General features: G+C 49.6%; 1 protein-coding gene across 1 annotated transcript in view; it reads left to right on the top strand.

Annotated features, from left to right (window-relative positions):
• Positions 1-15,092, top strand: part of SMOX (spermine oxidase) — a 37,534-nt gene extending 22,442 nt beyond the window's left edge. Inside the window, 4 exon segments of the mRNA XM_060247189.1 lie at positions 2,114-2,287; positions 3,819-4,518; positions 12,599-12,759; positions 14,576-15,092. Coding sequence (XP_060103172.1) covers positions 2,114-2,287; positions 3,819-4,518; positions 12,599-12,759; positions 14,576-14,713 — 1,173 coding nt within the window. The 3' untranslated portion in view covers positions 14,714-15,092.
• Positions 15,093-15,370: the final 278 nt, after the last annotated feature.

Below are 15,370 nucleotides of genomic sequence, written 5' to 3'. Positions count from 1 at the left end.
CATAAGAACCTATGTCATGCAAACCAAACCTAAGTTCCAGGATAAACATCTGGAGCAGAGGTCCATCAGTGGCTATTGAGCCACAAGGTATAGATGGAACACCCTGTCTGGTGCAGTGATGTTCTGTATTCTTGGTGCTTGGGGGGGGGGGGGTGTTGACAGTGGGAGGACTTCTGTGTCAGTCCTACCCCTGGTTCTTCCATAAGCAGTCCCATTTAGTTTCAAAATGGTTGCGTTTATTAAGACTTCAGGTGAAGTATAGACTCAGCTGGGAGTTTGAATCAAATCTACCCCCACTAGAAGAATTGGCTCAGTAGATATGCTGCGCAATTGAGAGAACCTGGCAAAGCAAGCTCTCCATCCTCCCCTTCCAAGGGAGGAGCCTCAGCCAAAGGAGAATATATTTATTTATTTATTACTTTAGATTTTTAACCCGCTCTCTCCGCAAGCGGGGCTCAGGGCGGCTACCAACAATTATCTGTAATTAATCTGTAAAACCAATAAGACACAATTTAAAACATTTTATGGGGCTGATTTAGCTTCTTTCTTTCTTTCTTTCTTTCTTTCTTTCTTTCTTTCTTTCTTTCTTTCTTTCTTTCTTTCTTTCTTTCTTTCTTTCTTTCTTTCTTTCTTTCTTTCTTTCTTTCTTTCTTTCTTTCTTTCTTTCTTTCTTTCTTTCTTTCTTTCTTTCTTTCTTTCTTTCTTTCGCGATCCTATGACTGTAATTCCTCAGCAGTGTAGAGTGGCAGTCCTCTCCTGGCCTACAGAGGTTTTGCTCTGTAGCTCCTGTGCGATTGAGCAGGCCTTGCAAAGCAAGCTATGATGCAGAAGGAAGCAAGAGAGAGGGAGAAGGAAGCAGACGACAGCCAGTTGCTTGGGGACCTGATAGGAACATAAGAACATAAGAGAAGCCATGTTGGATCAGGCCAATGGCCCATCCAGTCCACCAACACTCTTTGTCACATAAGAACATAAGAGAAGCCATGTTGGATCAGGCCAGTGGCCCATCCAGTCCAACACTCTGTGTCACATAAGAACATAAGAGAAGCCCTGTTGGATCAGGCCAGTGGCCCTCCAGTCCAACACTCTGTGTCACATAAGAACATAAGAGAAGCCATGATGGATCAGGCCAATGGCCCATCCAGCCCAACACTCTGTGTCACATAAGAACATAAGAGAAGCCCTGTTGGATCAGGCCAGTGGCCCTCCAGTCCAACACTCCTGTGTCACATAAGAACATAAGAGAAGCCATGTTGGATCAGGCCAATGGCCCATCCAGCCCAACACTCTGTGTCACATAAGAACATAAGAGAAGCCCTGTTGGATCAGGCCAATGGCCCATCCAGTCCAACACTCTGTGTCACATAAGAACATAAGAGAAGCCATGATGGATCAGGCCAATGGCCCATCCAGTCCAACACTCTGTGTCACATAAGAGAAGCCATGTTGGATCAGGGCAATGGCCCATCCAGTCCAACACTCTGTGTCACACAGTGGCCAATATATATGTGTGTGTGTGTACACATACACACACACACACATATATATACACTGTGGCTAATAGCCACTGATGGACCTCTGCTCCATATTTTTATCCAATCCCCTCTTAAAGCTGGCTATGCTAAGTTGTAGCCGCCACCACTTCCTGTGGCAGTGAATTCCACATGTTAATCACCCTTTGGGTGAAGAAGTGCTTTCTTTCATCTGTTTTAACCTGACTGCTCAGCAATTTCATCGAATGCCCATGAGTTCTAGTATTGTGAGAAAGGGAGAAAAGCACTTCTTTCTCTACCCTCTCCATCCCATGCATAATCTTGTAAACCTCTATCATGTCACCCCGCAGTCGACGTTTCTCCAAGCTAAAGAGCCCCAAGCGTTACCACTCTGTGCTTATAATTTCTCCAAGCTAAAGAGCCCCCAAGGAGCTCTCCGGGGGCCTGATTTGGCCCCTGGACTGCATGTTTGACACCCCTGGTTTAGGGCGAAAGAGAGGAAGGGGCATGTGGAGAGCAGGGGCAGATGCTTGAGCCCATGGCTTCGGTGCAGATCTGACCTCCATCCTGTGGCTCCTTTAGGAACTGCCTTTTTTTTTTGTTCGTTTGTATCGCGACAGGTCTATAACCTGACTCAGGAGTTCTTCCAAAGCGGTAAACCAGTCAATGCCGAGAGCAAGAACAGCGTGGGCGTCTTCACGCGAGATGTCGTGCGCAAGCGCATCAAAGCCGATCCGGACGACTCGGAGGCGATTAAGAGGCTAAAGCTGGCCATGATCCAACAATACCTGAAGGTAAGAGAGCGACGCTCTGGATTGAAGCTGGGCGCCTGAGTTTTACCGTGAGATGTTTTATGCTGTGCTCGTTTAGTGGCTCAAAAAGTGTGGATTGGGACCCAAAAGGGGATTGTAGCCCTGAGGGGGCCGAGAGAGGGCACATTTGGATGGCAAATTTGGATTTACCTCCGTGTAATGTATGCAATGCAGCCCCGTGGCACAGAGTGGTAAAGCTTCAGTACTGCAATCTGAGCTCTCTGCCCATGCCCTGAGTTCAATCCCAGTGGAAGCTGGGTTCAGGTAGCCGGCTCAAGGTTGACTCAGCCTTCCATCCTTCCGAGGTCGGTCAAAGGAGTCCCCAGCTTGCTGGGGGGAAAGCGTAGATGACTGGGGAAGGCAGCGGCAAACCACCCCTAGAAAGTCTGCCGTGAAAACGTCGTGATGCGACGTCACCCCAGAGTCGGAAACGACCGGTGTTTGCACAGGGGACTAACTTTACCTTTAATGTATCAAATGGCTTTCAAGCACATCCTGTTGCTAAGCAGTCCTAGGTTAATAATAATAATAATAATAATAATAATATAAAAATTATGCTCTGATTTATTGGAGCTGTTTTATGATGTTTTAATTCTGATGCTTGTTTTTACTGCTGTAAGCTGCCCTGATAGGGCGGGGTATAAATAAATAAATAAAATTAATAATGGCTTTTTCTGAGCAGGAACCCAGTTCCGACTGGCTTGGTGCCAGGGGGTGTGGCCTAATAGGCCAATGACTTCCTGCTGGGCTTTTTCCCTGTGTGAAACAATGGTGGCATCAGGGGTGTGTGGTCTAATATGCAAATGAGTTCCTGGTGGGCTTTTTCTAGAAAAAAGTAGTAGTAGTAGTAATAATAATAATAATAGAAGAAGAAGAATTGCAGATTTATTCCCCGCCCTTCTCTCTGAATTAGAGACTCAGAGTGGCTTACAATATCCTTTATCTTCTTCCCCCACAACACAACCCCCTGTGAGGTGGGTGGGGCTGAGAGAGCTTTCCCAGAAGCTGCCCTTTCAAGGACAATTCCTACCAGACCTATGGCTGACCCAAGGCCATTCCAGCAAGTGCAAGTGGAGGAGTGGGGAATCAAACCTGGTTCTCCCAGACAATAGTCCACGTACTTAACCGCTACACCAAACTGGCTCTCACCAGTAGGTGAGGTAGGTGGCCTTGGGTCAGTCGTGAGAAGCCTTGGGTCAGCCTTGAGAGAGCTCTCCCAGAAGTGGCCCTTTCAAGGACAGCTCTTGCGAGAGCTCTGGCTTACCCAAGGCCATTCCAGCAGCTGCAAGTGGAGGAGTGGGGAATCAAACTCGGTTCTCCCAGAGTCCGAGCACTTCACCACTACACCCAACTGGCTCTGTCGCTAATAATAATGATGATGATGATGATGATGATGATGATAAATTGAACTTGTTCAACTGATGTGAGGTTCTTGTGTCTTCTGGAACTGAGTCCCGCCAGCCTCTTACCATCACTGGTCAGCACTCTGTCCTCTGTCCGTTCTCCCCCCCAGGTGGAAAGTTGCGAGAGCAGCTCCCACAGCATGGACGAGGTTTCGCTCAGCGAATTCGGGGAGTGGACCGAAATCCCGGGGGCCCATCACATCATCCCGTGCGGCTTCGTAAAGATCGTGGAGATCTTGTCCCGTTCCATCCCGGACTCGGTCATCCAGCTGAACAAGCCGGTCAGGTGCATCCACTGGAACCAGTCCGTCAGCCAGGAGATCGAGCGGGTGGCTGACCACAACAGCGACCACATGGAAGAGGACGCGGGCTGCCCCGTCTTCGTGGAGTGCGAGGACTGCGAGTTTATCCCGGCCGACCACGTCGTCGTGACGGTGTCCCTGGGGGTCCTGAAGAAGCGTCACGAGAGCATGTTCCAGCCCCGCCTCCCTGAAGAGAAGGTGACGGCCATTCAGAAGCTGGGCATCAGCACCACGGACAAGATCTTCTTGGAGTTCGAGGAGCCCTTCTGGAGCCCCGAGTGCAACAGCATCCAGTTCGTCTGGGAGGACGAGGCCGAGAGCGAGAGCTTGACCTACCCGGAGGAGCAGTGGTACAAGAAGATCTGCAGCTTTGACGTCCTCTACCCGCCGGAGCGCTACGGCCACGTCCTCAGCGGCTGGATTTGCGGGGAGGAGGCCCTCATCATGGAGAAGTACGACGACGAGACCGTGGCAGAGACCTGCACGGAGATGCTGCGTAAATTTACAGGTCTGCGAGATTCTCGTCTCTCCTTTCTGGGTCTGTAAGGGGAGGAGGGATAAGCGGCCCCGTGGCACAGAGTGGGAAAGCTGCGGTACTGCAGTCGGAGCCCTCTGCTCACGACCTGAGTTCGATCCTGGCGGAAGCTGGGCTCAGGTCGCCGGCTCAAGGTCGACTCAGCCTTCCATCCTTCCGAGGTCGGTAAAAGGAGTACCCAGCTTGCTGGGGGGAAAGCGTAGATGACTGGGGAAGGCAAGGGCAAACCACCCCGTTAAAAAGTCTGCCGTGAAAACGTCGTAATGCAACGTCACCCCAGAGTCGGAAACGACTGGTGCTTGCACAGGGGACCTTTCCTTTTCCTTTCCTCCTTCCTTGGAGGTTTTTAAACAGAGGCTAGATTTATTTATTTATTTATTATTTATTTATTCCGTAACTTATATCCCGCCCTTCCCACAAGTGGCTCAGGGCGGCTTACAACAAACAATAAAACAATAAAATCGGAACAAATTAATACATTTAAATTCAAACATTTAAAACCTAAAAAGCTTAAAATTTTACATTTTACATTAAAACTGTACAGTATAATCACAAAAATCTAAGATCTAGAAGGCTACATTTGTCTAGTCAGGCGTAGGCTAACCGGAAGAGGGTCGTCTTACAGGCCCTGCGGAACTGAGTAAGATCCCGGAGGGCCCTCACCTCTTTCGGTAGCTGGTTCCACCACATAGGGGCCGTTGTGGAAAAGGCCCTGTCTCTAGTTGTTTTGAGGCGCACTTCCTTGGGCCCGGGGATGGTGAGAAGATTTTGAGTCCCAGACCTCAGTACTCTCTGGGGAACGTGTGGGGAGAGACGGTCCCTCAGGTAGGCAGGTCCCAGGCCATATAGGGCTTTAAAGGTAATGACCAGCACCTTGTACCGGACTCGGTATATTATTGGAAGCCAGTGCAGAGCCTGAAGACCCGGCCGAATGTGCCCCCATCTTGGGAGGCCCAATAACAGCCGGGCCGCGGCATTCTGCACCAGCTGCAATTTCCGGGTCCGGCACAGGGGCAGCCCCATGTAGAGGGCATTGCAGTAATCCAACCTCGAGGTGACCGTAGCATGGATCACTGTTGCTAGGTCGTCGGAGTCCAGGAAGGGGGCCAACTGCCTTGCCCGTCTAAGATGAAAAAACGCGGACTTGGCAGTGGTCGCTATCTGGGCCTCCATATTTAGGGACGGCTCCAGTAGTACCCCCAAGCTTTTGACCCCGTCCGCCGGCCTCAGCGGGACACCGCCAAAAGCTGGCAGGGGGATTTCCCCCCCCGGCCCCCGACGGCCCGAACAAAGGACCTCTGTCTTCGCAGGATTCAATGTCAGTCCACTCAGTCTGAGCCACTCGGCCACGGCCTGTAATGCCCGATCTAAGTTATCTGGAGCGCAGACCAGTCGGCCGTCCATAAGCAGTTAGAGCTGGGTGTCATCAGCATACTGGTGGCACCCCAGCCCATATCTTCGGGCAATCTGGGCAAGAGGTCGCATATAGATGTTAAATAACATCGGGGAGAGAACCGCTCCTTGGGGCACCCCACAGTCGAGTGAGCGCCTCCGGGATAGCTCCCCCCCAATCGCGACCCTTTGTCCCCGACCTTCAAGGAAAGAGGAAAGCCATTGCAAGGCCAACCCCTGAATCCCCGCGTCGGCGAGGCGGCAAGTCAGCAACCGATGGTCGACCGTATCGAACGCTGCCGATAGATCCAACAGCATCAGTACTGCCGAGCCACCCCGATCCAGATGCCGTTGAAGGTCATCTGCTAGGGCGACCAACACCGTCTCCGTCCCATGACCTGGGCGAAAGCCGGACTGAAGTGGGTCAAGGATGGAAGCGTCCTCCAGGAAAGTCTGTAGCTGCCTCGCCACTGCCCTCTCAATGAGTTTGCCCAAAAAGGGCAGGTTTGAGACCGGCCTATAGTGTCCCAATAGGGCCGGGTCTAGAGATGGTTTTTTTAGGAGGGGACGGACCACAACCTCTTTAAGTGGCGCTGGAAAAAGCCCTTCCGTTAGGGATCTGTTTATGATATCCCGTATAGGATATCTGAGATCCCCCTGGCAAGATTTAATAAGCCAGGAAGGGCATGGGTCCAGTTTACAAGTTGTTGGGCGGGCAGATGAGAGGATCCTGTCGACTTCCTCCAGGCTGAGGGGGCTGAAACCGTTCAGGATATAATCCGAAGACATGCTCAGGGCCTCGGTTGCGTTAACTGCCTCGACGGGGAGGTCGAGGCGGAGTGATGCGATCTTGTCCGCAAAATGGCCATTGAAGAGCCCCGTGGCGCAGAGCGGTAAAGCTGCAGTACTGCAGTCTGAACTCTCTGCTCACAACCTGAGTTCGATCCCAGCGGAAGCTGGTTCAGGTAGCCGGCTCGAGGTTGACTCAGCCTTCCATCCTTCTGAGATCGGTAAAATGAGTACTTAGCTTGCTGGGGGGAAAGTGTAGATGACTGGGGAAGGCGATGGCAAACCACCCTGTAAAAAAGTCTGCCATGAAAACATGATTCATCGTCACCCCAGAGTTGGAAACGACTGGTGGTTGCACAGGGGACCTTTCCTTTCCTTTCCTTTCCTTTCCTTTCCTTTCCTTTCCTTTCCTTTCCTTTCCTTTCCTTTCCTTTCCTTTCCTTTCCTTTCCTTTCCTTTCCTTTCCTTTCCTTGGGCATTAAGAGCCCTATGGGGCAGAGTGGTGAAGCTGCAGTACTGCAGTCCTAAGCTCTGCTCACGACTTGAGTTCGATCCTGGCGGAAGCTGGTTCAGGTAGCTGGCTTGAGGTTGACTCAGCCTTCCATCCTTCCGAGGTCGGTCAAAGGAGTCCCCAGCTTGGAAGACTGGGGAAGGCAATGGCAAACCACCCCGTAAAAAGTCTGCCGTGAAAACGTGAAAGCAACGTCACCCCAGAGTCGGAAACGACTGGTGCTTGCACAGGGGCCTACCTTTACCTTTGCCTTTAATGGGAGGAGGAGGAGAATGAGACGGTGGTAAAATACCGTTGCAGAGAGTCTGCAGTTGAGCAGCTTGGGTTGGATCCTACAATTTCAGAGTATAAGCTTCCGAGAGTCAAAGCTCCCTTAGGGTATCCAACAAAGGGTAACTAATGAAGGGAGCTTAGTCCTGGGTCCATAAAAGTCGCTGTTGTCTACACTGACTGGAAGTTGCTATCTAGGACAGGGGTGGCCAAACTGCAGCTTGGAAGCCACATGTGTCTCGTTCACGCATATTCTGTGGTTCTTGAAACCCCCACCGTTGGCTGATTTGGAGAAGGCATTTCTCTCTCTGAATCACTTCTCCAGGCCAAGCCAGCTGGCCACTTGGAGAATGCATTCAAAGTTGCTTTCTTTCCACCTCTCCCTCCCTCTCCACCTTCCTTCCTTCCTTCCTTCCTTCCTTCCTTCCTTCCTTCCTTCCTTCCTTCCTTCCTTCCTTCCTTCCTTCCTTCCTTCCTTCCTTCCTTCCTTCCTTCCTTCCTTGCCCTATATGGCCGAGGACCTGCCTACCTCAGGGACCGCCTCTCTCCATATGTTCCCCAGAGGGCACTGCGCTCCAGTTCACAAAATCTCCTGGAAATCCCTGGGCCTAAGGAGGCCAAACTTAAAACGACCAGGGAGCTGGCCTTCTCTATAAAAGCCCCCCAATGGTGGAATCAGCTGCCGGAGGAGGTGCGGGCCCTGCAGACCTCAATCAGTTCCGCAGGGCCTGCAAAACTGCCCTCTTCCAAGAAGCCTTTAGGATGTAACCAGAATAAATATGACGCTGCCAGATAAATAGAGATTGTAGCACCACTGTATTGTTTTAACTTTTTAAATTAATTTATATTTGTATTTATATTGTTATTGATTTTATCTGTCATTTGTGATACCATGATTTCGTATCATGTTCTGTAAGCCACCCTGAGCCTGCCTCGGTGGGAAGGGCGGGGTATAAATAAAAATTTCCTTCCTTCCTTCCTTCCTTCCTTCCTTCCTTCCTTCCTTCCTTCCTTCCTTCCTTCCTTCCTTCCTTCCTTCCTTCCTTCCTTCCTTCCTTCCTTCCTTCCTTCCTTCCTTCCTTCCTTCCTTCCTTCCTTCCTTCCTTCCTTGTTAAGCAAGTTTGGTCATCCATTAGATGGTCGTTATAGGCTGAGAGTGGTAAGCAGTAGATGAAGACAAAGAAGATATTGGATTTATATCCCGCCCTCCACTCCAAAGTGTCTCAGAGCGGCTCACAATCTCCTTTATCTCCCTTCCCTACAACATACACCCTGTGAGGTGGGTGGGGCTGGAGAGGGCTCTCCCAGCAGCTGCCCTTTCAAGGACAACCTCTGCCAGAGCTATGGCTGACCCAAGGCCATTCTAGCAGGTGTAAGTGGAGGAGTGGGGAATCAAACCTGGTTCTCCCAGATAAGAGTCTGCACACTTAACCACTACACCAAACTGGCTTAACCACTACACTTGAACTGTACCACAGTTCAAGCTTTACTCATGACCTGAGTTCGATCCCTGTGGAAACTGGGTTCACGTTGCTAGCTCAAGGTTGACTGAGCCTTTTCATCCTACCGAGGTCAGTCAAATGAGTCCCTAGCTTGCTGGGGGGAAAGTGTAGATGACTGGGGAAGGCAGTCTTGGAGAGGATGACTTGGAGAGCCAATTTGGTGTACTGGTTAAGTGTGCGGACTCTTATCTGGGAGAACCGGTTTTGATTCCCCACTCCTCCACTTGGACCTGCTAGCATGGCCTTGGGTCAGCCATAGCTCTGGCAGAGATGTCCTTGAAAGGACAGCTGCTGCGAGAACCCTCTCCAGCCCCACCCACCTCACAGGGTGTCTGTTGTGGGGGAAGAAGATAAAGGAGATTGTGAGCCGCTCTGAGACTCTTCGGAGTGGAGGGCGGGATATAAATCCAATATCTTCATCTACCTCACAGGGTGTCTGTTGTGGGGGAGGAAGGGAAAGGAGATTGTGAGCCGCTCTGAGACTCTTCGGAGTGGAGGGCGGGATATAAATCCAATATCTTCATCTACCTCACAGGGTGTCTGTTGTGGGGGAGGAAGGGAAAGGAGATTGTGAGCCGCTCTGAGACTCTTCAGTGTGGAGGGCGGGATATAAATCCAATATCTTCATCTACCTCACAGGGTGTCTGTTGTGGGGGAGGAAGGGAAAGGAGATTGTGAGCCGCTCTGAGACTCTTCAGTGTGGAGGGCGGGATATAAATCCAATATCTTCATCTACCTCACAGGGTGTCTGTTGTGGGGGAGGGAGGTAAAGGAGATTGTGAGCCGCTCTGAGACTCTTCAGTGTGGAGGGTGGGATATAAATCCAATATCTTCTTCTTCGGTGGCAAACCACCCCGTAAAAAGTCTGCCCAGAAAACGTCCTGATGTGCCATCACCCCAAGGGTTGGTAACAACGTGGTGCTTGCACAGGGGACTCTCTTTACCTTTTTATGAAGTGATCCTAAAACGTAGTAGCTGGGGATAGAATCTGGGACCTTCTGCACGTGAAGCGGAGGCTCTGACACCAAACCACAGTCTCCCCCCCCCCCCCCCCCGTTTCTGGGACTTCAGTTTCACACGCAGATTAACGTAGTGGATTTACTGGGATTGTTTGTCAAAACAGTCTAGAATCGAGCCGGTGCATGCACCGCTGACCATCCCGGCTCTTTGTAAAGCCGATTAAAGTGGTGCTCCGTTCAAACAATTCCGTGCCTTGCATTACTGGCCTTTGTTGGTTTAAGCCCTCTGTATTTAGATGCCGGGGCTTTACGGAGACCTGGGAGATGGGGGCTGAGTTCAGAGGAGCGAGATACAACCAATGCTGCGTGCTTTCTCTGGGGGTGATTTTGACTGCGCTGAAAGTTCCAGCCTTCCTTTGATCTGCTGGTTACTGGCGCTCGACGGTATCGTTCAAAGGGCTTCGCCAGTTAGGTCAAAGGAGAGTCGGAGAAGCCTTTTGAACAAGGACTGTGTTGCTGAATTCTAACATTGGTGGGGGCAAGGGGCAACATGGGGTTTACTGTGCTGTACCCCGAGTTTGGAGTCCACCTCTGATGGTATGAAGGAAGTTTCGGAGCACAGCCATGTTAGCCAACCTGAGTCGAATCCTGAGCAACTTAAGAGACCAGGAAGATTTTCAAGGTTATAAGCAGGCCTCATTTTGGGAAAATGCAATTTTGGGCTGTGTCAACAGAAGTCTAGTCTCCAGATCACGTGACGTGATGGTATCGCTTTACTCTGCTCTGGTAAGACGTAGCCTGGAGTCTTGTGTTCAGTTTTGGGCACCACATTTTAAGAAGGATACAGACAAGCTGGAACGGGTCCAGAGGAGGGCGACGAAGATGGCGAGGGGTCTGGAGACCAAGTCCTATGAAAAAAGGTTGAAGGAGCTGGGCATGTTTAGCCTGGAGAGGAGGCAGCTGAGAGGTGATAGGATCACCATCTTCAAGGACTTGAAGGACTGTCCTATAGAGGATGGGGTGGAATTGTTTTCTGTGGTCCTAGAAGGTAGGACCAGAACCAATGGGTTGAAATTAAATCAGAAGAGTTTCCGGCTCAACATTAGGAAGAACTTCCTGACCGTTAGAGTGATTACTCAGTGGAACAGGCTTCCTCGGGAGGTGGTGGGGTCTCCTTCCTTGGAGGTTTTGAAACAGAGGCTAGATGGCCATCTGACAGCAATGAGGATCCTGTGAATTTAGAGGGAGGTGTTTGTGAGTTTCCTGCATTGTTCAGGGGGTTGACCCTGGAGGTCCCTTCCAACTCTATGATTCTATAAGCCTGTCCCACTGAGGAACCACTCTAGCGGTCAGGAAGTTTTTCCTAATGTTGAGCCCGAAACCCTTTTGATTTCATTTCATCCTGTTGGTTCTGGTCTTACCTTAATGAAAATCTTCCTCATGCCACTGTGACAACAGATGAGAAAGCAATTTAGAAAGTATGATGGGAGGAAGGTTTTATTATGACAATTCTAATCCAAGAAGCATTTGAAGGTAGATGCTGAGCTGATATAATTTAGTTCACTTTCCGGTGATGTCAGTACAATTGAATGGTCAGTCCTCCAGAATGAGATGAATTCCAACAATGTAATAAAGTGTACAATATCTACACGTATTCCAGATATATGACGTGTTTCGGAACAATATTCTCCTCCTTCAGGGATAGTTCCACTCAACTTCACATGACTCAATTTCTAAAACACATACAAGAATAGATGTAGTAATAACATGTAAAAATGAGAGCCAGTTTGGTAATGAGGGCCAGTTTGGTGTATTGGTTAAGTGCGCGGACTCTTATCTGGGAGAACTGAGTTTGATTCCCCACTCCTCCATTTACACCTGCTGGAATGGCCTTGGGTCAGCCATAGCTCTGGCAGAGGTTGTCCTTGGAAGGGCAGCTGCTGTGAGAGCCCTCTCCAGCCCCACCCACCTCACAGCATGTCTGTTGTGGGGGAGGAAGGTAAAAGGAGATTGTGAGCCAGTTTGGTGTAGTGGTTAAATGCGCGGATTCTTATCTGGGAGAACCAGGTTTGATTCCCCACTCCTCCACTTGCACCTGCTGGAATGGCCTTGGGTCAGCCATAGCTGTTGCAGAGGTTGTCCTTGAAAGGGGAGCTTCTGTGAGAGTCCTTAGCACCCCCCCCCCACCTCACAGGGTGTCAGTTGTGGGGGAGGAAGATAAGAGGAGATTGTGAGCCAGTTTGGTGTAGTGGTTAAGTGTTCGGACTCTTATCTGGGAGAACGGGGTTTGATCCCCCACTCCTCCACTTGCACCTGCTGGAATGGCCTTGGGTCAGCCATAGCTCTTGCAGGAGTTGTCCTTGAAAGGGGAGCTGCTGTGAGAGCCCTCTCAGCCCCACCCACCTCACAGGGTGTCTGTTGTGGGGGGAGAAGATATAGGAGATTGTAAGCCGCTCTGAGTCTCCGATTTAGAGAGAGGGGCGGGATATCAATCTGCAGTTGTCGTCGTCGTCTTCTATATATACATAGAAAACACACAAGAATATAGAAGGAAATCCACAACCTAAAAATTTCCAAAATGATTTGTGGCGTCTCAGTCACTCCCGTTGTGTTGGTTGCTTTTGCCGTAGGGAATCCCGACATTCCAAAACCTCGGCGGATCCTCCGCTCCTTGTGGGGCAGCAACCCGTATTTCCGTGGCTCGTATTCCTACACTCAAGTTGGGTCGAGCGGAGTGGACGTGGAGAAACTGGCAAAGCCACTGCCTTATACCGAGAGCTCCAAGACGGCTGTAAGTACCCTCTGGGCGAGATACCAAAATTAGGATCGCCGAGGCTTACTGGGGTTTTCCAGAGAGCGATTCTCGCCGGATCCACCAAGATCCAGCCCAAACGTTGCATTAAAACCAATCATGTAACCCGGTCTTTTTTTTTTTTTTTTGTAGTAGGAGCTCCTTTGCATATTAGGCCACACACCCCTGATGTAGCCAATCCTCGTGGAGCTTACAGGGCTCTTAGTACAAGGCCTGCTGTAAGCTCATGGAGGATTGGAGGTGTGGCCCAATATGCAAATGAGCCCCTGCTTACAAAAAAGGCCCTGCATGTAACTTGGCTCAGTTGACTCTCACAGAGTTCCCAGGGCCCCCACAGTGGGCCGGGGTCTGCACAGGGAGTGCCCACGATAACCTATTCTATTCTTGATCCGGTTGGCCTCCCTGGCCAGCGCTGTCTTCTGCGCTAGGAAATGGAATAAAAACCGCCGTGGTGTGAGATGGCTAGGCTGGGCAACGTGGGATGACGTGGTCATCTTGAGCGCTGTCAAGTTGTCCGTTTACACAATGCTTTTATTTTATTTTATCGTTTTATCCTCTGTTGTACTCCACCCTGAGCCCTGCAGGGAACGGGCGGAATAGAAATATACTTAAAGAAATAACCCCAGCGCCCCTGGAGTTGTGGTCACCATAGTACATGGTCTCGGCAGTGCTGACAATAACCATTTGTATCCCTTTTTCCCCCTTGCCTTTTCTACAGTTTCAGGGTGATACCCGTGTTTCTGTCCCACCAGGTCCATTCCCACTACAACTCTGTGAGATAGATTAGGCTGAGGGACAGTGACTGGCCCAGATTCCACCAGTCAGCAGCAATGGTACAATGGGAATTTGACCCTACCCTAGGTCATACTTTGGTATTCTGCCAACCCCCTCCTTTTGGCTTTTCTGTGAATCCAGCATTGTGGGGTAGTGAAGCGCTGAGTAGAAGTGCTCATGCGATTATTACGCTGCTTGAAAAACTCAGGTTGGTTGCTACAACTTGTAAAAATGTTTCAGAAAGAAAACAGCTGACTTGTAAAAATGTTTCAGAAAGAAAGCAGCTGAGCCCGCCTCGGCGGTGGAGGGCGGGATATAAGAATAAATTTATTATTATTTTATTATTATTAAAAATTAGCCCGTGCGTGTGTGATTTTTCTTGGTATTTTCTCCGTGTGCCTGCAGAGATTGATAAATAATAAATCCCTAGAAGAACACAGCAAAATGTACTTATTCCATATACACCAAGCAAAAATCCAAAGAAGCTGAAGAAACATCCATTATTTGTTATGGATCCACTGTATACTGTGGACTATACTGTCAAGCATTGTTTAATCTTTCTCTGACTATCTATTTCTATCTGCACCGGGAAGTCATATTGACCTCTGGCGACTGACCCCTGTTGAGGGCCTGAAGGCTATTCAGTGAGGTCACTGAATAGAGCCTGCCCCTGCCTCCCAACTGGGTATTCCAAGGACGTCTCCCGTCTGAGTACTAACCACAGTCAACCCTGCTTCGTGTCTGAGATCTGACGAGATCGGGCTCACCTGGGCTATGCAGGGCAGGGCAACACGAAGAGCTATTAATGAGTTTGTGGAGAGTTTCTGGCACAGAACAGAACTGAGGAGCTCTTGCGTATATAGAGCTTTGGCCCTTCCTCTCTTCCCGTGGATGATTGATCAGATATTATTAATTAGATAGTAGAAATCAGCTGTTTTCTTTCTGAAACACTTTTTTGGTACATTGCCTCACCTCTCCCTTTTCTCCCTCCACTTTTTCTCCCCCGTGCCTGGATCTTCAGCCTATGCAGGTGATGTTTTCGGGCGAGGCCACCCACAGGAAGTACTATTCCACTACCCATGGTGCTTTGCTTTCTGGCCAGAGAGAGGCAGCTCACCTCACCGAAATGTACCAAGACCTCTTACAAAGCGGGCACTGAGAAGGCCAGAAGTTGCAGAAGAACCACTGACTCGTGATTCCTTTTACGGTTGTGTGTTAAAGGAATTCCTTTTCCCCCCTCTCCTTCCCTTTCTTTTTCTAACCTCTACGAATAGAATTTTTTTTATCTTTTTATATTAAAAAAAAAATCTTACCTACTTTAACCCATAGTCAACTGACTGTAGCTTATTTTCACGTACTGTATCGTTAACAGGGAAAGGTGCTCTTTCTGGTCTGGGTGAAACCTGTTACTTTTTCTCTTTTTTTTTGGTGTAATTTGATTTCCGATTGCACTTCTGTTTCTTCTTTTGGAGGAATTCTGTCCTCCCGCCCCTGTATTGTAAGTGCCTTCTATACTTCAATAAATGTTGTAAGAACCACAGAGTTGGAGCGTATGCTTTGGAAACAGCCTGGTTTTGATACAGTTCAATTCAATTTTAAGACGGTCTACAACCTGCACAGGACTGATACAATTTACAGAGATGGTTTCGATTCTGGGTGGCGTATCTGGCCACGAGGGCCGAGTAGTGGACTACTAGGCGGTGGCCCCAAAAGACATCTATTTTATTTATCTGCTTAGAAAAAAATTCTATGCCACCTCTCCAGGAAACCCTGCCCAAGGTGGCTTACAAAAAACATCATAAAAACCATAAAGTAT

Source organism: Heteronotia binoei, chromosome 9, assembly GCF_032191835.1.
Source record: "Heteronotia binoei isolate CCM8104 ecotype False Entrance Well chromosome 9, APGP_CSIRO_Hbin_v1, whole genome shotgun sequence".
NCBI classification, from domain to species: Eukaryota; Metazoa; Chordata; class Lepidosauria; order Squamata; family Gekkonidae; genus Heteronotia; species Heteronotia binoei.
Note: the sequence above shows the minus strand (reverse complement) of the source record. Positions and strands in the feature narration are given on the sequence as shown.